Consider the following 24,133-nt stretch of genomic DNA (forward strand, 5'->3'; position numbering starts at 1 on the left):
TGCTGTGCAAAAACTTTTAAGTTTAATTAGGTCTCATTGGTTTATTATTGCTTTTGTTTCCATTACTGTAAGGAGAGGGATCCAAAAACTCTTGCTGCAATTTTTGTCAAAGAGTGTTCTGCCTATGGTTTCCTCTAGGAGTTTTATAGTATCCAGTCTTACATTTAGGTCTTTAGTCCCTTTTGAGTTTATTTTTGTATATGGTCTTAGAGAATGTTCTAATTTCATTCTTTTACATGTAGCTGTCCAGTTTTCCCAGCACCACTAATTGAAGAGACTGTCTTTTTTCCATTGTATATTCTTGTCTCCTTTGCCATAGATAAATTGACCATTAGTGCATGGGTTTATTTCTGGGTTTTCTATCCTGTTGCATTGACCCATGTGTACCCTTTTATAACCCCACTTTTTATAAAACTAACAGTGAAAAAGCCTATAAAGAGAGTGTATACGGTTGTTTGAGCTTGGAGAAACATAATGTTATTAATATGGGCTGCCTTGTAAGGTAGAGGTGGAAGAAAAGGGGGAGGTGAGCCAACCAATAAAGGAAAAGAAATAAGACACACTCCCCACCCCAGGAACTAGCATCTAGCTTCTTGTACTTACTCCAGAGTTTTTTGAATGAATGAATATAGTTTTCTTAAGCTAATGGGATTGGAGCATCTGTCTATGATTCATTAAACTTGTTTAGTCTTACCTCAGTAATGAGTACTTTGCTTTCTGTCTTCTAAAACGGAGGTCAGCAGGTCCTGCCATTTTTGTAAATAAAGTTTTATTGGCACACAGTCACACCCATTTGTTCATATATTGTCTGTGGCTGTTTTCACCCCACCATGGCAGAGTGGAGCAGTTGCGACAGATACATCTCAGCCGAGCCTGCAAAGTCTAAAATATTTACTCTCTGGCCCTTTATAGAAAAAGTCTGCCAACCCCTGTTCTAAAATGTAGACTTATTCATTACCTAACTTTCCACTTTCTTCCCACATCCTTTGTCAGACTACAAAGGGGGCAGGTAAGAAACTCAGACTGAGGCACTGTGCTGACCACATATACTCTTTAAGTCTCTGCAGAGTCCAGCAAGATACTTTTCCAAATAACAAACCGGGGAACTAAAAACCAAGGCTCAGAGAGAATCGGGGTCTTCCTTTCAAGTACATACTTTTTTATGTCGTAGAACTCATCCATAGAAATCAGCCATCAGCTCCATGTCCAGAGGGCCTAAGGATTCTTTTTGTGAACAGGCCAGAAGTGAATAGGGTGTTTAATTTTATTCTTGTGGAATTTTGTGGGTGTGGCTCCATCTAAGTTTGCCTGTTTTTCTTACCCCCATAGATCACTGAGCAAATGGCAGCCTGCAAACCAGTGGCCACCGCTCTAGATTCGGCTATTGATGTCTTTCTGTGCAGCTACATTATTGACCCCCTGGTAAGAATTTCATCTTTCAAAAAAAGAAAACACAGTAAACTCATTATCTTTGATTTTTTTTTTTTTCAGATGGTAGTTCACACTATAATATAAAATAGGTTTCTGCTTGGGTCTGTTACAGTTGTAGAATCCAAGACCTAAGATCTAAAATGTAGATGAATGTGTTCTGACACTAATAAGCTAGAAAAGTCAAAGTCCTCGCTGCATATCTTCATTCCTTACTTGAATTTTATTTACAGAAGTCAAGAGACCCTCATGAAAAAAAGCTGTTTGTCTGAAATAATTAGAAAGGAACAGCACCGGTGTGCAGAGTGCCAATATTCCAAAGGACTCTTAGTGCAGCTATATATGTAACCCTAAAGCTATAGCAAACTTAGTTTAATTTTTGAGTTAACAGCCCTTTAAGATGTTACCATTGGGCTGGTAAGTTCCAGTTAACCAAGTTTATTCCTCAGCTCTGTTCACTCCTCGATATACACTGACTCTCTCCATGAGTCAATCCTCTCATTCCCTTCACTTAAAGCACCTCAGTGGCTCACTGTTAATACCACGGGAAGGATCAGGATCCTTAATTGTCATGCTCTAGGCCCTGCATGATTGGGTACCTGCCCATTGGCACATTTTGTACTATTTGATCACTTTTCTCACTGTGCTTCAGTGTTTTCTTTCATTCCTTTATATACTCCAATAAACATGTTTAAAAAAAAAATCTAGATTTCCCCACCCCAGGGCCTTTGCATATGCCAGTTCTGCTGCCTAGAAATTAGACACAAGCTCCTTCTCCCTCTGTTTCTCTCTCATTCTTCCCCTCTACACCCATATCCCCTAGCTGACTCCTCTAGGTCTTATAATATAATGGTTGAGAACACAGACTCTGAATTCAAATTCCACTTCTACATTTTCTGAACTCCGTGACGTGGAAAAATTATTTATCTTTTCTGAGCTTCTTCACCTTAATTGGGTTGTTTTGATGGCTCAAAGAGAGACTACATGGAAAGCCCTTAACACCTTTCCTGGTACATTAACACACTCCATAAATGTTTGCTGTTACTAGCTGTTGTTCCGTTTTCAGCTCAAACATATCTTTTTTTCCGGGAAGGTTTTTCTGATCTTCCCAACTACATTTGGCTCCCATGGAACTTTCTGATATTCCTGTAGAGATATTTTCGCTGTTTGTACTGTACACTGGTGTGGCTCTTTGGTGAGACCTGTCCCCCGCAACACACACTAGACTCTGAACTCCGTGAGCATGAGTTGTGTGTTCACTGCTGTGACCCTGTCAGCTGGAGTGTTGTCTGGCACAGGCCATAAGGATGATCAGATAGCTGCCTGTCACGGTACATTCAGATTGCTCTATCCGTCCATCTCTCTGTTCCATTATCACTTGTCTCTCTGGGAGGGACTTTTGTACCTGGATGGAAATGATCCTCACACTTTCCCAGCCATGCAGATCCCCCGCCTTGGTCTCCTGGCTGCTTCCCTCCCCTCCTGACTTTGTACCCTTTTGTCTGCTGCTTGGAGCCCCTGCTGAGGGCTTTGATTAAAGCCCTCATTAGGGGAGCCCTAGGTTAGTTAGGCTGGTTCCTTCTGAACTGCTCTCCTTGCGCCCAGTCTCCATTGCCTGCCGCAGCCAGTCAGATCACCCAACTAGCAGGTGCCTCTCCAAAACCATCGGGGAACACTGGAGGGGAGGCCTGAAGGATGCTCAGGAAGACTGTAGGCTAGCGCTTTGTAGCAGGTGGTTTAAAGAGTAAGGAAGAGTTCTGGCCTTTGGCTCAGCCAGGAAAATAGACTCCTGGCTGACAAACATGTTTCTTTTATATCTTGATTGTACCCAGAAGGATTGAGGCAGCTTCCAGTAAAAGGAATGGTTGTCATAAAGCTCTAAGCCTCTCAAAACAAGGTTGAAAGTGTGGAAATCTACCAATAAAAGAATATGTGGGAAAGGAGAACAAATTTACTGAAAATTCTGGGCCAAGTGATGCCACTCTGTCCAACGCTAAACTCAACCAGGAACAAAGCAGAAGCGCAGTGGCCGAGACGTGAGGGTCTGGGCGGTTGTTTTTATGTCCGAGCTACCTTTTACCTCCCAGTGGGCTGGGGAGGGCTGCTCTAGTGCTACAGGGTTATCCTAAGGCAGGGGCCGCAGACTCGACACTCTACAAGGATCTGGAAGGTTGTAGATTTACAAAACAGGCCAAGACCAGACGCTGGCTAGTGTCTGGTACCCACAGAGCCATACTGCTTGTGCACAGCCACCTCTGTTCTGATTGGTGGGTCAGGTTAAATAATGTTGGGTATCACCCCTGTAAGAGCTAGTGGTATGGCCTGCAACAGACTGAGGACAGATACCCCTCCTGAAGGAAGAACCATCACTCAACTCCAGCTGATGTTGCCTTGTGGGAACGAGGGCTCAGCATTACGAGTTCCGACTTGAGACTTTTAGAGAAAAGACGTAAAGCCAGGTTTCTGTGTGACATCTGACTTAGGAATATAGGCAGCTGTCTTTTAAAAAAATACTTTAATATTGCTTTTTAGGCAGAACAGGATTGAATTCAGCCCATGACCATCCTTAAAGATTGGTTAAATTCATCATGGAACGTTTGTTGGGGGCATCGTTTTGTACCAAGCATTGCATCTGTTTTCTTCACACAATAGTGTTATGGGATGAGGATGCTGCCAATCCCACTGTTCAGAGGCAGAGCAAAGCCAGGAAGTTTAATGAACCACCCTCACATCAAAACAACTCAGAGAAAGATCTGAGCTCAGGCCTGCAGGCTGTCCATGCTCTTATGGCTGGCCTCAAAGCCGGGGGCCATCTAGTCGGATGGTTAGCTGTTGTTTGGGGGTGTCCTAGATGCTAAACCTTGCTTCAGCACTTGCTGCCTCTGTTCCTCATTTATAAAATAAATACGACAATAGGATCTATTCAAGGTTTTCAGAAAGATGGAATGAATTATAATAATAGGTAGCACTTCACACAGTGGCCAGCTCATCTTAAGTTCACAAAATTAGAATCCATTAAAAAAACTGCAAAATAAAGTTATTTTCCCCAAGCCGGTGTTGTTTTCCATTTCCCATCTTCAAGCATCTAATCCTCATGATTTTCCTTTTTCCCCGCAGAATTTGTTTTGGTTTGGTATAGGAAAAGCTACCGCATTTTTACTTCCGGCTATCATTTTTGCCGTAAAGCTGGCTAAGTACTACCGTCGAATGGATTCTGAAGATGTATATGACGATGAGTAAGTAGACAAGAGGCTGGGGAATCATTTTCTAAGTGGCGCTACCTTCCGAGCACTTGCTAAAGAACGGCTCTGATACGATTAAACTTGACTTTTTTTTTTTATGATTACAACTATATGACATTCTTTTTTTTTAATTTATTTTTTTATACAACAGGTTCTTATTAGTTATCCATTTTAAACATATTAGTGTATATATGTCAATCCCAATTTTTTTTATGATTACAGCTATATGACATTCTTTTTTTAATTTATGTTTTTATACAGCAGGTTCTTATTAGTTATCCATTTTATACATATTAGTGTAATAGGTCATCCCTATTCAGATGAAATTTTTATACTGGTTTTCTTATGCTTATTTTAACTTTTTTTCCCCTTGCTTAATCGTCTCAGCTTCCTTAATCAGCCTTCTTATTTCTTTTTTTTTTTTTTTGCGGTACGCGGGCCTCTAACTGTTGTGGCCTCTCCCGTTGCGGAGCACAGGCTCCGGACGCGCAGGCTCAGCGGCCATGGCTCACGGGCCCAGCCGCTCCGCGGCATGTGGGATCTTCCCGGACCGGGGCACGAACCCGTGTCCCCTGCATCGGCAGGCGGACTCTCAACCACTGTGCCACCAGGGAAGCCCCAGCCTTCTTATTTCTTGTTTGCAGTTCCTCTGTCTCAGGGACTTGGCACTTTACTTTATAACTGTTTTTACTAGTTTTCATTTTGGCTCCATGGTCCACCCTTCACTCTGTGCCTGGTGAACTTGTATTCAAAATGTGCTCATTCTGACTTCATTTACCTCCTTCTTAATATGTGTTTCTCCTGAATTTGCTTTTTCAGCATCTGTATTAGAGTAAAAAGGTGGGGGATGCAACTGTTGAGCTGTAATTGTAACTGAAAAATCATTTTATCTCCTTTTTTGTGTTTTATAGTGTTGAAACTATACCCATGAAAAAAGTAAGCCTTTTCTTTTTTAAGCCATATTTCTAAGGTGGGACTGGGGAGGGCTTTATTATTAGATGACAAACTTTTAAAACTAAAATAATAACATTAAATTACATAACAACAACAAATATGCCCGGATAAAAATAAATGCTGATGCCTCTTAAAATGAGAGCTGGCACATGGAGAATACCAAAGACATCCTTGTTGAATGAATGAAAATCGTCTATGTTAAATTTATTAATATATAAAATGTTTGTTTGGATCTTTGGTTTTTTAAAGGGAAGAAAATATAAATATACTTTTTTACTTTCTTTATAGATTTAACAAATTGTTATATACTTTTTACGACCGTTACATTGTCTTTGTAATCCATGATGTAAATGCTTCATCTTAGAAATAACATGGTGTTTTTGGTGCATTTATTTTTGTTACAGTATGGAAAGTGCTAATATTGGTTCTCGTAGACATCAAGCCTCCAGAATGGAAAATGCCAATATTGGTTCTCGTAGACATTGAGGCACCCAGACAAATTGAACAAAGTTTTTAAACAGCTCCAACTGCATGAGTTCATGACCTGCAGCATCTCCAAATATTGGGAAAGAAACCTTCTGTTCAGGAGCTTACAGAGTTCAGTGAGGTCACACGGAGTACGCACTGACCGGCCTAAGAGTGGAAAACGCACACGCCTATTTTTTAGAAGTTTTGCTTTAATCATCTGAGCCTTCTATGAAAATTTAAATATGTAAAACATTCATGAATTCCCAGTTTAGCCTTTGGAGCAAGACAGGAATTTGGGCACATTTCATCCAATGGGAACTTCGACTCCTAGTTAGACAAAGTCCAGAAAATAGCAGATCTGTGTGTAAACAATAAAAGAATGATTTCAGAATTATGACTCTAATCCTCTTATTGAAAAATAGATCTAAACTACAGATGTCAATGAAGTCTCTGTATTATTTTCTTAGAGTGGCTGTAACACATCACACAAACTGAGTGGCTTAAAGCAATGTGTTCTCGAACTTTTATGGAGGCCGGAAGTCTGAAATCAACACGTCAGCAGAGTTGGTTCCTCTCAGAGAGCCCGAGGGAGAGTCTGTTCCGGGCCTTTCACTGAGATTCCAATGATTGCTGCCAATCCTTGGCCTTCCTTGGCTTGTAGATGTATCACTCCAGTCTCTGCCTCTGTCTTCACATGGAGCTTCCCTTTGTGTGTGTGTCCCAATTCCCCTTATCTCCTAAGGAGACCAGTCACTGGGTCAGGGCCCATCCTAAGCAAGAATGAGCTCACCTTCATTTCATCGTATCTGCAAACAACCTATTTTCAAACATTCACAGGTTCTAGGTGAACATAAATTTGGTGGCGGGGTGGGCGGCGGGGGAGAGATTATTCCCCCCCCCACAACACACACAGTCACCCAACAACAATAGCAAATAGCCAAAGAGATAGAGAAGTGGACACGAAAGAAAGTGACACTGTACACACAGAAATTAAGGTAAATTACCAAAATCAGAAATGGCAGAAAATAAAAAAAATGTTAGTAGACATACACAAAATAGTGACTCATTCCCCTCTTAATTTTAACCTTTAAGATTTGTCTGTATCTAAGAGCACATTAATAACCCACTGCATGTGTCAATCAATTGTCTCTGCATCTAACCCAGTGATGCCAGCCCCTGCTACACAATGGATTCTCCTGAGGGGGGATCTTTTTAAAATTACTGATGTTTGGGTCCCATCCCAAGAGATTCTTATGTAGCTGGTTAGGGATGTGGCTTGAGCATGTGTATTTAAAATGTTTCCCAGATGATTGTGATGTACAGCCAGGGTGGAGAAACACTGCCTCTGGTTAATTAAATCAGAATTTCTGAGATGTATCCCAGGTAATTCTCATGTGTAACCTGAGAATTACTGATACAGCTTCTACATGCATTTCATCTGATTTATATATATATATTCATTGATCATCTACAATGTCCCAGGCACTGTGCAAGACACTGGATGGGGGAGAGGTGAGCTAACAGACTAGATCCAGCCTCCTAGGAGCTCAGTGTCAGTGGTGGAAACCAAGACGACCCATTTGATGAGTATATGAGAGACACAGAAGGCTGTGGGGTGGTGGAAGTCAGGGGAGGGTTCCTGCAGTTGAATTTCTGAAAAATATGTGCATGAGAACCCTATGACACACTTAACAAATCTGTTTCTTATGAAGGTTCTGTGCCTTTCACTTGTCCCCTCCTGTATTCCTCACTGCATCCCTATGAGGTCAGAAGTTTTAGTTCTAATTATAAACGAAGTGGCCTGAAGCTTACAGAAGTGAGTTGTCCAATATCACCCAGCTCATACGTGTTTGGGTCAGAAGATGATCCAGGTCCCCCAGATTCCATAGCTCCTGGCTCTTGTTGAATCTATTCTGTCAGGCTAACCTTAGTGCTCTGTTGCCTCTGCTTAGTCATGCTGGCTTTGCATCTTTTGTAAAAGAATGTTGCCTACAGCCTGAAATATACAGGATAGCCCATTCTCAAGGCTCTGACCTTTAGAGTTATAACACTGCCATGCATATAGAGATAAACAGAGAATGATATCTGTCCTGTTGTGAGGCTTATAGGAACATTGTGACCAGACCTGTAAGAACAAAGGATTCCAGCACCAAAAATTTGCAACAATCAGTTGCAGAAATTTGCACCTCTTCCCCTTTTAGTATAAAACAAGCCTGAATTCTAACTCGGGTAAAATGGTTCTTTGAGACACTAGTCCACCATCTTCTGGGTCTGCTGCTTTCCGAATAAAGTCGCTTTTCCTTGCCTCAACACCTCATGTCTTGATTTATTGGCCTGTCCTACAGCGAGCAGTACGAGCTTGGACTCAGTAACCACGTCACAAGCTAGAGTGGGTTTTGGCACAGACCGCTTACTGACAGCGTTTCAAACTAAAACCACCAGATAGCTGTCTGGTGTTCTCTAAGGATGAAATGCAGTATCAATCAGTGCTACTCAAAGTGTGGCCCGAGGACCAGAAGAATCACCTGGGGAGCTCAAAAAAGGCTAATTCTGACTCCACCCCAGATACCCTGAATCAGAGTCTCTGAGGGTGAGGCCCAGGGATGTGTATTTTCACAAGTTTTCCAGATGAGTCCAAAGTACATAAAGTTGGCCAAGCATACCTCAAGTCACCCTGATGGAAAAGATCATTTAGAAACTAGCTTTCATCCAAGAAATGTGGCTAAGCCCCAGTGCAAACTACAGATTTTTGGTGCCTGTGTAAGGGCTGCAGGGGAAAAGGGAGAAGATGGAGCCAGTCCTGAGAGCATGTTCATGGCTAACCACCAGGCCCAAACCCACCATCCATCCATCTGAAATGCCTGTTTCCACTCCCATCTTCCTGATGAAGGGGCTCCTGCACGCCTTCATTCCCTCCCTGAAACGCCACTGCCATCAAGTCAGATCAGTGACACCCACCACTTCTCCTCCCTCTTCTAAATGAGCATTTACTCTTGCTGTCTCTCCCCAACAAGATCTCAAACCCTTGCGTACAAAGCCCAGGTCTTAAGTTCCTTTGAGTCCCCATAGCCCTTTAGAGTGTTAACCACAATTTCAGAAATGGACACCTGATTAGAGAGGTGTTTATTTGGGGTTTGTTAGGAGTGCATCCCAGGAGACACAGATTAAAGATGTAACCAAGCAGGACCCTATGGGACCTTGCCAGGACAGTCACCCCTACCCCACCATGTCCTCTGCCTGCCTCTTGTTTGTAGAAAAACTTTAGTCTCCTTGGCCTTCCCCAAGTTGCAAATAATAACTGCAATCAGATAAGTGAGAAAATGCAGAAACAAAGGAAAATAGTCAAGCAAGACAAAATAATAATTGTTTAGCAATTAAACAAAGTGTATGACCTTTAGTTCCTCCCCAGGGGCTCTAGATAATATTCTGAGCCGTGTCCTTTGAGCTGTTTTGCAGAGACTGAAACCGCCACCAGGTGGAAGAAGTTAACTGTGTGCTGCCCACAAGCCCATAGACCCCAGACCAGTTGGAGCCAGAAGGTTGATGATGTTGACTCCTGATGACCTCACCACCAACTAATCAAGAATGTCCATGAGCTGATGACACAGCCTGCAGCCCTCTCCCTCACCCTGTCTTTGAAAACATTTCCTGCCGTTTGGGAGTTCAGGTCTTTTAAGCACTAGCTGCCTGGACTCCTTGTTGGGCACCTTGCAATAAATTCTGCACTTTCCTTCACCACAGCTGGTGTTAGTAGTTTGGGTTTACTGCACACAGGTGAGCAGACCCAAGTTTGTTTGATAAGAAAGAAGCACTTGAATTGTGTTCCACCAGACTAGAAAATGGGGGAAGCTTATAAAGACAAAAAACCGCAGGGTGACATAAAGTTGTTTGTCAGGAATTAGAATTGGAGCCGGCAAGAAGTAAAGGTGCTTGTTAAGGAAGGATTGGTTGGGGTTTGAATGAATACAGTGTTGTGAGGGGCAGAGGGGATTTTGAAACTACAGGGTGGCAACTAGCAGCTGCTAGCAGATAATGTTTTCAAATGTAATGCTGGCGGTATCCTTGAGTTTGATACCATTCAGAGAAAATTCAAGTTCTCAGGGACACAGGAACATGTCTGAAACCACAACCACAAAGTCCACCCAGCTCCATTTTGGATGTCTGAACCACAGTTACTCCATTTCGATATTTAAGTGATCTTAAATATGTCATCAAGAGGCAGTATGGACTGATACTGGATTGGACTGAGACCTCAGTTCAAATGTGCTCTCCCTTGAGAAGCAACTCAAGCTCCTTTAGCCTCATTCCCCCCTCTGTTAAATGGGGGGGATTATGCCCACCTCATTGGGTGGATGTGATGGTCCTCATGATGGCTAGCACTGAGTAGGCTCAATAAAGGAGAGCTAATGTCACCTGCCAGTGACATGGTAGGCTTTCAATATATAGCAGATCATGTTTCTTTCTGAGGCAGTGAACTCCTTGTCACTGGGGGTTCAAGGAAGGCTGGTCAAGCTATCCTACCTGTGAGATGCCATGAAGAGGTGTCTCCATTCAGTTCAAAGAGGAAAGGAAAGGGAAGGTGGAACAGTAGGGAGTACCAGGATCTATCTCCCCACTTGAAAGTGAATTACACAGGCAGAATCTGTCTGCTATAACTATTATGGAACCCTGGAGTCTATTGAAGGCTGCCGAATTCCAGAGGAAGTCTTGGATGGTAAATTATGGTTAATTTCGGTCAATTTCAACTCTGAGCTCTGTAGCCACTACCTATTCCCCCACTCCACTCCGATGGCAGCCAGTGAGTGGTGCATGAGTTCCTGGAGTAGCTTGCACGCAGACATTGAGGGCAAGAATGGGCGTTAAGGACCCTGTCCTTCAGATATTGGAGGTCTGTGTTCTGACCCCTGGTTGTTGCTTCTAATCACGGAGGTGCAGATGCAGAAGTGAGCGGCCCTGGTTTCACTCCCGCTGAGGGCCAGCTGCATTAACGCTCGCCTTGTCTGGCTATATGGTAGTCCACAGTGCTGATAGCACAGTCTGTCCAGCAACATTTTCCAGCCACGTCTTTCAACGTCCCTTCTACCTCTGGATGATGCCACCAGCTGAGCATGAGAAGGAATTGGAAACGCCCGTGGAATGTCGTGTTCGTTAGCCTACTGTCAGGGGCCCTTTGCTGGCAGGGGCATGGCATCTATGACCGTAAATGAACCAGATATCCAAAAATATGGCAGAGCTTTGTCTCAAGTGCTGCTATGGTGTGGCCCAAATCTGCCACTTGCACAGAATGGCAATTCCAGTTAGGGGGTCAAAGGCCATTAGAAGCCATAAGTAGGGACTTCCCTGGTGGCATAGTGGTTAAGAATCCGCCTGCCAATGCAGGGGACACGGGTTTGAGCCCTGGTCCAGGAAGATCCCACATGCTGAGATGCAACTAAGCCCACGAGCCACAACTACTGAGCCTGTGTGCCACAACTACTGAAGCCTGCGTGCCTAGAGCCCGTGCTCCACAACAAGAGAAGCCACCGCAATGAGAAGCCCGCTTACCGCAATGAAGAGTAGGCCCCGCTCTCCACAACTAGAGAAAGCCTGCGCACAGCAACGAAGACAAAAATAAATAAACAAATAAATTTATTTAAAAAAAAAAAAAAAAGGAAGAAGAAGAGGCCGTAAGTAGCCATGAGATGGCAGCAGAGGACACATGTTGTCTATTTGCCAGAAAAGGGCAAGGCTCACCCTTAGAGCTGTAAGGGTCCCCGTTTACCTTCAGAAAGACAGATGAACTACTGACAGTACCACATCCTGATAGCCATTCCAGTCCCCTTGGCACACAGATGTAAACCTTCCACCCAGTGGACTCCATCAGTTTTTAGTTGGGATGAGCCTTCCATAAACCAGACCCAAGCATCGTCAGGGCTTCCTGGGATACATCTCCAGGTAGCCAAAACTTGGCCCTGAGAGTAACCAAGGGGGATACAATGGATCCTGAAGGATATGGCCTCAACCTTTTTGTGTGAAGAGCACTCATCTGTGGGACCAGGCTTGATGCTCTGGAATGTTCCATTTTCATTTTTTATGAGAAATCTCTTTGCCTTTCCAACTCTGCCTTTAACATCTGAGGAGACCAATGCCGGATGGGCATCCCTGGATACAATGATATCTGGCTGTCCTTTCTAAGGCCCTTGGTCTCCACAGGTGCCCAGGAGCAGGGCAGGAGCCGTTTTTTTTAAGTGGGGTATCGCTGAGAACTGTGTCTCCAAGAAGCCAGTACCCCAGGGGCAGACTGGGCAGAGACTACCTTCGGCAGCAAAACTCGCAGTATCAGAGAGCCAGTTTTCACCAAATCCTTGGGGTTTACGGGGCCCCAGCGTAGGTAGCTTGTGGGAACTCGAGCACACCTGCTACCCAGGTCCCCAGGAATAGTTGGCAGATTTTCTGGTCACTTTGTACACAAGGCTCAACAAAATACCTGGATGAAGCCCACATTGTCTCCTGTTCCCAAACAGCCCCACTGAGTCAGGGCTTCCTACTTGGGTTGTGAGGTCTTTAGGGTAACTTTTTCTTCACTGTCTCAGGAATCAATCTCTAAGCCTCAGTTCCCGGGACTCCCAAGAATTGACTTGGTGGCTGATGCCTGATATCCTCAGGACTGCTAAGTGCCCCCTCCACCCTCCTTCGACATTAGCCAGTCTATTCCGAAGCTGCCACCATCTGCCCTTCATGGGAGCCTCTCAGCAGGAAGGCATCCACGTAGTCATATCCTGAAGGGAGAAAGCCTTGTCCAGTTACTTGGCTCACCCACTGACGACAAATACTAGGACAGTACATATGTTTTGGGCATCCAAGTGATCTTCCTTTGACCTTTGATCTGACCTTTGACACTTGGTACCAAAGAGACTGAGAAAAAGGCATTAGCCATGTCCAAGGCAGAATACTGACAGAATGTATAATATTTAGCTACAAGTAGACAAAGTTGACAGGCTGGGGCTGTAGAGGCAACACCTGAATTTTGTTGGCTATAATTGACTGTGGAAACGTTCATTTTGGACTTCATGTGAGGAAGAAATGACCTTCCAGTGTGTTAAGTCCCCGAGATTTGGGGCTTTATTTGTAACAGCGACTGCATTACCCATTTTATACACTCTACTACGTCACAGGCTCTAGGACTTTTAAGAGACACATGAGTTGTCTGAGCTTTATTTAGGAACATCAGTAAATATTTGTCAAATTAATTGAATGAACGGATTTAAACTGATGGCATTGGACTATATCATCTCTCGCATATACTCCTCCTCTTCCATTCAGAGACTCAAAGTTTATTTGAACGTTGGGCCAGTTTGGACACTGGGCCAATTATTGACCTTTTTAACAACAATATCACTGTCTGCAGGAAGGATTTAAGAAATGCCTGAGAAGTGCATTGGGGTAAGGGGTCTAAGTGCTTTGAGTGTAACAGCTAAGAAATACGTGAGCACAAAAAATCCCTTGCTGTGTGTCTAGTTGCAATATATGCAGGTTTCTGAGCTCCACAGCAATGGCAATTTATAATCAGCATAAAGAAACCCTTTGAAGGACTTTTTTCTGCCTGGAGAGCTCAAGTCTGAGGCCATCCTGGAGGCAGCTGGGGAGTCTTGTGTCTGTTCTTTAACAATATATATTTTATATTCCCCTGAAGTCATGTATCCATCAATGTTTTAGAAATCAGATTTGGAGACGACTTCAGACCTACTAAAGATAGTGACCATTTTATGCAAAGGCATATATCCCCATCCTTCTCCAGCCTTTGAATCATTCACCCTGCACCCACACCTCCCAGGAGCATCTGTTCTCTTTCTGCCTCTCCTTCCTTTCTCAGCCCCCAGGCTGTGAACTGAAGTCTTAGGATTTTCTATGTGCAGTTCTATCTCCTGAATTTTTTTTCAAGAATCCTGCACTCATTTGCTGTCAGGCTTAATCTGGGATTGTGGTACCACAAAAAGCTGAAAAAAAAAATCTTTTTCTATCAGAGGAGAAAGAATACTGTAACTGGAGTAGGAGATCTGGGCGCAGCTGAAAGGATGGCGTTCTGAGACTTTAGGGAAGTCCCGTAAGTCACTTTTCTCATCTTTATTTTAAGCATAAAAGCCACTCCTTACAGCGTTGTTGTAAAAATCTAATGTAATAATATACAGTGAAAGCATAACAATGACATGGTGCTATGTGGATGTGTAGTCTGGTTATCACTCAAGTAGAAAAGAGATGCAAATATTCAAAAAGGAAGAAAAAAACCTCCTCATATCCCAGTGCGGTCTTCCAGGATAAGATCACCACAAGGCGGTGATATGGAGTCACCAATGCTTCTGAAAACTGGTAACAGGAGCCTTCCGATCATACTGAGGACAAAGGTCTAAACTAGCCTAAACAGAGCCCGTAACCATGAGCATCTGTTGTAAAAGTTGGTTGTTATAAGTTGGAGTTTAAGACAAATTCAACCATTGAATTCATTCAAGTGATTGTTTTTTTTGTTTCTTTTGTTTTTTTGCGGTACGCGGGCCTCTCACTGTTGTGGCCTCTCCTGTTGCGGAGCACAGGCTCCGGACGCGCAGGCTCAGCGGCCATGGCTCACGGGCCCAGCCGCTCTGCGGCATGTGGGATCTTCCTGGACCGGGGCACGAACCCGTGTCCCCTGCATCGGCAGGCGGACTCTCAACCAGTGTACCACCAGGGAAGTCCTGTGAGGTTATATCTCATTGTGGTTTTGATTTCATTTCCCTGATGATTAGTGATGTTGAACATCTTTTCATGTGCCTGTTGGCCATCTGTATGTCCTCTTTGGAAAAATGTCTATTCAGTTCTTCTGTCCATTTTTTAATCGAGTTGTTTTGATGTTGAGTTGTATGAGCTGTTCATATACGTTGGATGTTAACCCGTTATTGGACATATCATTTGTGAATATCTTCTCTCATTCAGTAGGTTGTCTTTTCATTTTGTTTGGTTTCCTTTGCTGTGCCAAAGTTTTTAAGATTAATTACATCCCAATTATTTATTTTTGCTTTTGTTTCCTTTGCTTTAGGAGACGGATCCAAAAAACATATTGTTGCGATTTATGTCAAAGAGTGTTCTGCCTATGCTTTCCTCTAGGAGTTTTATAGTATCCGGTCTTACATTTAGGTCTTTAATTCATTTTGAGTTTACTTTTGTATATGATGTTAGAGAATGTTCTAATTTCATTTTTTTACAAGTAGCTGTCCAGTTTTCCCAGCACCACTTATTGAAGTGTAATCTTAAAAGTAAGGAAACATAAAATAGAAGAAAAATAGAAACGCCTCCCTATAACTGTAGCCTTGTCTAAATTCCCCAGGATCATAGATAGCACCCACTGACTTAAAGCAGCCCATCTTGGGCATAGATGCAACATAATGAATAACAAATTAAAATTAAAATAGCTTTTGTCACTTATAACTTTGCTTGATAGAATTGGACCCAATGACCCCCCATTAAAATAGTTAATACGGGGCTCAATGTAAGTTAAAACAAGAACTTCAGAGATGAAAACTTATTATATAAAACCTAATTAATGAAAGGATGATTATCTCTACTTCCCCATTGGACAGCCCAATTTTGCCTGCTCTTAAATCTGGAAAAAATAAAGGGCACCTCCTTGTGGATTACTACAACTTTAGTGCTGTGTTGCCATCCACCAAGGCCCTCATACCCAATATCCAGTATTATTAAAATTACTATACTCCATGCCTAAAGGGAAGTCTAGTAGAGGTTGCTACTGTCTGAGCCATTGTAGAGATCAGTGGAGATTATGGCGTTCCCCAGGAGACTCCTGCCTCATATCAGTCAATCGCCTCGGGCCCCTGGGTAGAGGATCATCCTCTCCTCAGTGCCTCTTCCTGCTGCCACCTCCGGCTTACCCACACAATCTCCTGCCTTGCGTTTCCCAGGCAACTGCCATAACCCGTCCTTCCCCTTAATTACACATGATACCACTAATCTTTACATATACTGTACTCACTTATTCGTTTGTATCCTCTAACAGCATAACTGCCAGGCCTACCACCTTGAACCAAGGTACGTACACAAAGACATTATTGTCAAACTCTTAATGATTTCCAACTCCACCAAGGTACTGTTAGAAACCTCCCCAAATTCCAGATCTATTTTCTTGGATTACATCATATAAATTGAAAACCTGTTTATGGACTGGCCTACAAGAAATCCATACACCTCTACTTGTGTTCCTCTATTTTACTTTCATAACAAAATGTTTTCTTTGCTGTTTGGGGCAACTTATGCCCTACTCCCTAAAAATCTCCATGATCATCACACCAAGATTTCCTTATATGATGTTAAAACATCAGAGGATAGATTGAATTAATTTTTTTTAATATTCTGCATTTTATGATGCTTCCATATTTTGCAGGGCCTTGTAAACTTGAGGAGAGACTGCCCCTCCCAGGGTAGTTAATTCCTAATGATAGCAAACAACTTAATTGGGAGCATACCTCTCATTTGCAAGTTAAGCATCTCCTTTATTCAGCACTCATACATCAGGCCGATATTCTCCCTGCCCTAAATCCATCCAGGGCCTTGTACAAGATAGCTAGGGAGACCCCTGTACCCCAGATCCCACTGGAGCTATTCAAATGGCCAATCCAAAGCTCATTACCAGATGCTTCTCCATGTGGCCTGGCATGGCATGGCATGCACCCTTCTCGTGGAAAATGTAAGTTATAAATTCTTTTTTCAATAGCTTTACACTCTCCATATAGTCACTTAGTAAATGCCTTAAATTAAAATACCAAAGGTACATTTTGAGACAGTGGTCCTATACAACCCTTGCCTTCCATGAGTTATAAGAAACTTCCAATAAATTCTCAATTTTGTTTCTGTTGTTTGCAGTTTTTTATTATTACAATCAGAATAATCTTGATAAATACAGAATCCAATTCAATCCAATAAACATTTGCTAAGTGCTTTCTAAGCTTCATTCTTGAGCTCTGGGCTAGGGATGTCACTAGCCAGGGTGATGATGGTGGCAAGCCCATGAATGAATTAAAACAAGGTGACACCTCAACTGTAATAATGGTGAAGTCTGTAAAAATTTATGAGAACCCAAATGAAGGAACAGTGAATTCTGTTGAAGGCACAGGGAGTCAGGTAGAGAGAGAATTTGCCAGGTAGATACGGGTGGAATGGAATTTCAGGCAAAGATAACAGTTTGGCAGAGGCAATGTGTCCTGAAACAGGACATGTGGGGAGAAGAGTGGACAGTAAGGTATACCGGGAGCCCGGGGACACATGTAGGATGTGGTGGGTATTGACCTTGAAGTTGGCTAGGATTAAGATGGGAAGGACCTCATATGTCAGACTCAGAAATTTGGACCTTTTCTGTAAGCAGCTGAAAAGTGTCAGAGGCCTGAGGCTGGAATGTGATGAGATGTCGCCACTACAGCAATCCTCAGAGAGTGAGCTGTCAACTGAGCCGGCAGTCTTGAAGCTGGGAGCCAAATCACTTTCACCTTGCATTCCACACAGTGACTAATACTGTGCTTTACATAGAGCGGTTACTGAGTAATCATTGAATAAATACTGTTCTTTTCTCTCCAGCCGTTGAGTTCTCTTAACCAGTTGAAGGCTCTTGAGAAATTCTCCCTGACTTTGGCTAGGCCAGATGTCTCCACCCTGGGCATTCCAGCCTTCCCTCCAACATTTCAATCACCCCTACATTGTTGTGACTGGTATCCTTATCTTGCCCCCCTAATTCCATCTTCTTGAGGATCATGTCATTCTTGACTGCATTTCATTCAATGATAGAGTGAGCCTGGGACATGCAGTGCTTCATGAGTGCTCTCTGGATGAATGGAAGAATGAATGAATGACAGATTGAGTGACAGAACGAATGTAGTCTGGGTAGAGGCCAGCGCTGCTCTTCCTGGAGACAACAGTCTCTTATCTCCCTGCCATCCTGTCTTCTCCTTATAGCCCATAGCAGGCAAGAGTGCTTTGCTTTTTGGGCGTGGGTACCGTTTGCCCCGGTGCCATCACAGGCCTTTTCAGAGCTGTTTTCTGATGTCTTTCATCTAAACCTCTTCATCTTTTCATGTGACAGAAGCAGCAAAACATGCCCACGTGCACAGTGACTCACAGCATTAATGCAAAGGGCAACTTGTCTTCTCTCTTTTCCAGATTCCCAGGATGGCAACTGACGCCCTTTCTAAAAAAAGAGACTGAGGGTTAGAGACACAAGTTAGAGACTGGTAATTCCAAAGGAAGACTCTCTGAGGCCTTCTGCCTCAAGATGCAGAGGTGGCAGGCATGCGTATATATGTGTACCCATATGTGATGTATCTGCACGAGAGTGTGTGGGTGTATGTGTATGTGTGTGTGCATATGTGTAGAGGTGCCCAGCAATTTGTGTGCTTTGGAAATTTTATCCAAAAGAAGCAGACTTTTTTAAAGAACGAATTAGATGTTTTAGAGTGATTTCCTTTAAAGAAAAAGAAAGATATGAAAAACTTAGAAATAATCAATGAACTTAACTTGTATGGAGAGTTTATTATAAAACACTAAAAAAATTTTTTTACACACTACTATATTTAAAACGCACAACCAACAAGGACCTACTGTACAGCACAGGGAATTCTGCCCAATATTCTGTAACAACCTAAATGGGAAAAGAATTTGAAAAAGAATAGGTACATATATATGTATAACTTTTGAAAACTTTTTATTTTATATTGGAGTACAGCTGATTAACAATGTTGTCTTAGTTCCAGATGTACAACAGTGATTCAACTATACATATACATATATCTATTCTTTTTCAAATTCTTTTCCCAATTAAGTTGTTACAGAATGTCGAACAGAGTTCCCTGGGCTATATAGTAGGTCCTAGTTGGTTATCCATTTTAAATATAGCAGTGTGTACATGCATGAATCACTTTGCTGTACATCTGAAACTAACACAACAATCATCTATACTCCAATAGAAAATTAAAAGTTTTTAAAAAGTATATATAAGGCTTTGAAACAGCCGTACTACTCGAGAAAAAATCCTTCTAAAACCTTTAATTATTATGAGTTCGATCTATTCAAGACTGTTGATATTCTACCATTTTAACCTACCCCAAACAGCAATTTCATTTGGTTTAACTGAACTCAAAAACCATGGGTTGCCTTTTAGATGGATTCAGAATCAAAACCAAGCATTGCACATGGCTTTGAAAAAAATAGTTTCCATGTTATGAGGTGTGACGCAGGGCACTCCTTTAAGATAGATAAAAATGAATATATTTTCCTTTTGCAGCCATACAGAATGCTGCACTATCGACTCTTCGCTGACTTATTGTTCTAAGTTAAAACTTCAGTAGTATATATATCATTTGATTTGCTGCGCAGGAATACTTAAATCCCATGAACAGTGAGCGGTTTAAATTTGTAGTGTAAATACTCTTCTGTAGGTCTATGATGAATGCTTCCTGTCAGGCTAGTCATATTTTAGCTGAGGTTTACTTGGCCAATTTCCTCATTTTCTGACAATGAATAAGTTTTTAATGCACAAAATTTAACCAAAAAATTAATATTGCTTTGACACGGTGACGAAGCATTTTGTCTGTATGTGAGGTTATTTTTGAAGGAGGGACTGATTTGTGAGCAAATTTGACCTGATAAAACGTACAGTTAAGACTCACCACAGTACAAAATCGCACCCACTGGTATATCTCTGATGACTGCATCCACAGGGGCCAGCCCTCTAGGTCAAGGTCGCGCAGGTTCAGCGGCCATGGCTCACGGGCCCAGCCGCTCCGCGGCATGTGGGATCTTCCCAGACCGGGGCACGAACCCGTGTCCCCTGCATCGGAAGGCGGACTCTCAACCACTGCGCCACCAGGGAAGCCCTAAAATCAGCTTTTGAACTTTAAAATTATCAGAGACCAGACTGCCTAAGACGTGTGTTCAACCACTTGTGTTCAGACTTTCTATGGAACCCCCAAAGAAAACCTGCTATCCATCATTTAAATCTTTGATGAAAAGAAGAATGACATAACCCCAATCTAATCACGAGAAGCACACCAGACAAATTCCGAACGGGGCACATCCTCAAAGCCCCTGAGCAGTACTCCTGAAAACTGACGAGGTCATCAAAAACAAGGAACATCTGAGAAACGGTCACAACCAAGAGAGGCCTAAAGAGTCACGTCTATTAAATGTCACGTGGAATCTTGGATGGGTTCCTGGACAAAAAAAAAGACCATTAGGAGTTGAAAACATGTTCACACCAAAACCTGCACACAGATGTTTATAGCAGCTTTTTTTATAGTTGCCAAAATGTTGGAGCAACTGAGATGTACTCCAAGAAGTGAATGGATAAATAAACTGTGTAACAAACAGACAATGGAATATTATTCACTGCTAAAAAGAAATGAGCTATCAAGCCAGAAAAAGACACACAGGAACCCTAGGATCATATTACTGAGTGAAAGAAGCCAATCTGAAAAGAATAAATTCTGCGCGATTCCAACTCCATGACCTTTGTGAAAGGCAGAACTATGGAGACAGTAAAAAGATGGGATATATCCAGCAGTTGTTGGGAGGGAGGGATGAATAGGTGGATCACAGAGGATTTTTAGGGCAGTGAAAATACTATGTATGATACTATAATTGTGAAAACATGTCATTATATCTTCATCAAAATCCATGGATTGTACGACACCAAGAGTGAGCTACTATGAAAACTATGGACTTGCAGTAGTTATGATGTATCAAAGAAGGTTCATCACCTGTAACGACTGTACCACTCTAGTGGAAAATATTGACAGCCTGGGCAGGTGTGCTTGTGAAAGACGGGGTTGATATGGGAATTTTCTGTACTTTCCACTCAATTTTTCTGGGAACCAAAACTACTCTTAAAAATAAAGCCTATTGATCATTTTTAAAAAGAACATTAGGTAAAAAGTAAGGAGGGCTGAACAAAATATGGACTTTAGTAAAAACGTAGCAATATTGGTTCAATAGTCTTATAAATGTAACATTATAATGCAAAAAGTCAATGATAGGGGAACCCGGGTGAGATGTAGGGCAAAGGAACTGTCTTTGCAAACATTTTTTAAAGGTAATACTGTTCTAATATTTTTAAATATATATATTAAAGAGAGAGAAGTTTACAATTTATCAAAGTGTGGGTACATTACTTTGTTTTTAATAAAAATATTAGAAGTGGCCTCCATTTCGTCTTTCTCTAATTCTATGTCATCTGTACCACAAGGATCCAGAGTCAGTTCTCCAGGAGTCAGGGAACCCCTCAGTCCTGGTAGTATGGGGAGGTGGGGAGAACCTGTAGTGGGCAGCCTTGCTGGGGCTCCAAACCTGCTTTGGTTCCCCAGTGCACTGTAGTGCAAGTGTTATCATTTTCTCAGTATATCGAGCTGTGCGTTAATGTGTGGATACATCCTTAGCACAATGCTGGCACGCTGTAAGCACTCACTGGAGGAATGACAGTCTATTTCTCTCCATGAACATCCATAAAAAGAGGGACATGGGGAAGGATCAGGGGACAAATGACACCAACAGATAGATGATATTTGATCTGGATCTTGAAGGATGAGCCAATGTGTTCCTGGCAAAGTAGGACTGGAAGGGCATTCCAAGTAAAGGGAACAGCAGGAGAAAAAGCAGGAAGGGGACAAGCTCACCAAGTATTTAGGGCACTGTGGGTGAGGGGTTTAGTGTGGCCAGATTGGACTCTGTCTCTGTGTGTGTGTGTGTGTGTGTGTGTGTGTGTGTGTGTGTGTGTGTCTAGAAATGAGTTTGAAATAACAGGCTGAGCTAACAGGGAGAGGGCTCCACAGCCTGGTCTAATATTGTGTCCCCTGTTTGGAAAAGAAAGGTCAAGGGAGAAGTTGGGAAGGGATCACAGGAAGGCCAAAGGTCCATGGGAAGCCAGTGGGGGAAGTTCCATGTTCCCTGCCAAAGCTTAGAGTCACTTCTCAGAAAAGATCCTGGAGTCCACATGTTTCCTTCTAAATTTGCTTTGTGTCCTGACCTACATTCTTTATCCAGAAAGAATCTGGCTGCCACTTGAGGATCAAGATGATTTTCTTGTTTTACAGGAGACCACCTTGATCTATATCTCCTTGTGGAACAAAGCAGCTTTGTCTTGCTTGGGTCCAAATAATCCCTCAAAATACCACAATGTGAGTGCCTGTTTGTGCAGGTCATGGTTCAATAACGTGTTTGTCAGAACAGTGGGAATGGATCTCCGGGTGCGCCAATTTTACATGAGGCATGGAGTTTGGGGAAATAGCCTACTTTGATGGAATTCATGAAGAAACCCATTGAACCACTGAATGAACCAGTCAACATCCACAACTCTGTGACCTTGGATTCTTGAACAGGTAGAACTTGGATGGAATCCAACCACCGTTACAACTTTTTGTATCTTTTGTTTTAGAAAATTTCAATTAGAAGCCAGTTCCATGTACACACAGCTGCATGTTGGGAATCTCTTAAAAATTCATGAAATGTCCATTAAAAAAAAAATGTGTATGGGACTTCCCTGGTGGTGCAGTTGTTGAGAGTCCGCCTGCCAATGCAGGGGACGTGGGTTCATGCCCCAGTCTGGGAAGATCCCACACGCCACGGAGTGGCTGGGTCCGTGAGCCATGGCCACTGAGCTGTGCTCCGCAACAGGAGAGGCCACAGCAGTGAGAGGTCCGTGTACCAACAAAACAAAGCAAAACAAAATGTGTATGTGAAAAAATTTCATTAGTTCTGAAGATACTGACCTCCATGCCAACATGTTTTCAGTCACCTGGCACTGAGTGTTGACATTTAGGTATCAGGAACTACACAGTTTGCCTCAGTCCCCACCACTCCTTATTGTTCCTGTCCCAAAGGCAAAGGTCACTTGCCCTTTATTATTATTATAGCTCTTGTGCTACTGTTTTCCTTACAGCTGAGTCAAGAAGAAAATGAAGAGTTTCTTATGCCCAAACATCATGAAAAGTAAAGTAACAAAATATAGTGAGGTCCACATCTTTGTGGAAGTGAGTTCTTTTCACATGCTCAACATGGAAACAAAATATATCTGTTTTTAAAGAATACAACTGAAGGCCATCTAATGAACCAAATCTGTTCTGCTTCACTTGATGTTAATAGCTCAGTCTCCTACATAATTTAGTATGAAACCCTAAATGAGGTACTGTTATTGTCAGCTATCAATAGATGAACACATGGAGGGTCAGAGAAGTCAGGATCACAGCTAAATAAATGCTGTATCCAGGGTTCCACGAGGTTATCCTGCTACTAGACTCTGCCTAGAGAAGGCTCACCAGAGTGAGGTCCCCACCCGTGACCAAAAGGTGAATACTTTGAACAAAAACCCAGATCAGGAATTTCCTCTTTACCAGCCTCTCAAGGCCTGCGGATTCCTCTGCCCACACAGTAACTTCAGGTGCTTCAGAGAAAACAGGATTTCAGACACTGAGATGGCTTCCCCAGCTCAGTCCCTCATTCACCGAATGTCTACAGAGTGCTGGGTAAGAAGAGATCAGACAGTGGGGCCCAGGAGTCCAGGCTTTAAACTCTAGGCTCCGCATCCCCCTAGTCCTGTGAACTTGGACCAGCCCTGAATACCTCCAAGCTCCAATATTCCATCTGTAAAATGGGATGAATTACCATGTTACCATATCACGGAGGGGCTGTGATAAGAATTAAGGGAAAGCTTTCAGTAAAACGGACCTATTGTTTATAACCTCCCCCACAGATTTTTCTGTTGGGATTCTCATCCCTTCATGGAGGGTCTTTGCAAGGCTGAGCTGTCCTCAACTGGCTGCCAGGGGAAAGGGAAAGGGCTTGGAAGAACCAGGTCTAATGCCATGCACGTAACCTGCCTCCCACAGGATTACACCAACCACTTTCCCTGCAGGAACTGGCTCTCTCTGAAGGGGTGTGGCTGGGAGGAGTGTGAATAAAGCTACACAAGTATATGAGCTGTAAAAACCCTGCTGCCTGGGCTCTTATATAAAGGACTTTCACTGCCTTACTGCGGATGA

At 42.8% G+C, this 24,133-nt stretch overlaps 1 protein-coding gene across 1 annotated transcript in view; it reads left to right on the plus strand.

Annotated features, from left to right (window-relative positions):
- PROM1 (prominin 1) overlaps nt 1–12,512 on the plus strand; it is a 96,369-nt gene extending 83,857 nt beyond the window's left edge. Inside the window, exons 22-25 of the mRNA XM_065877255.1 lie at nt 1,330–1,422; nt 4,546–4,664; nt 5,582–5,606; nt 12,285–12,512. Of these exons, the coding sequence (XP_065733327.1) occupies nt 1,330–1,422; nt 4,546–4,664; nt 5,582–5,606; nt 12,285–12,512 (465 nt within the window). The remainder of the gene's footprint in view (nt 1–1,329; nt 1,423–4,545; nt 4,665–5,581; nt 5,607–12,284) is intronic.
- The last annotated feature ends 11,621 nt before the right edge of the window (nt 12,513–24,133 follow it).

The sequence above is a fragment of the Phocoena phocoena genome, chromosome 5 (genome assembly GCF_963924675.1).
Source record: "Phocoena phocoena chromosome 5, mPhoPho1.1, whole genome shotgun sequence".
Lineage (NCBI taxonomy): Eukaryota > Metazoa > Chordata > Mammalia > Artiodactyla > Phocoenidae > Phocoena > Phocoena phocoena.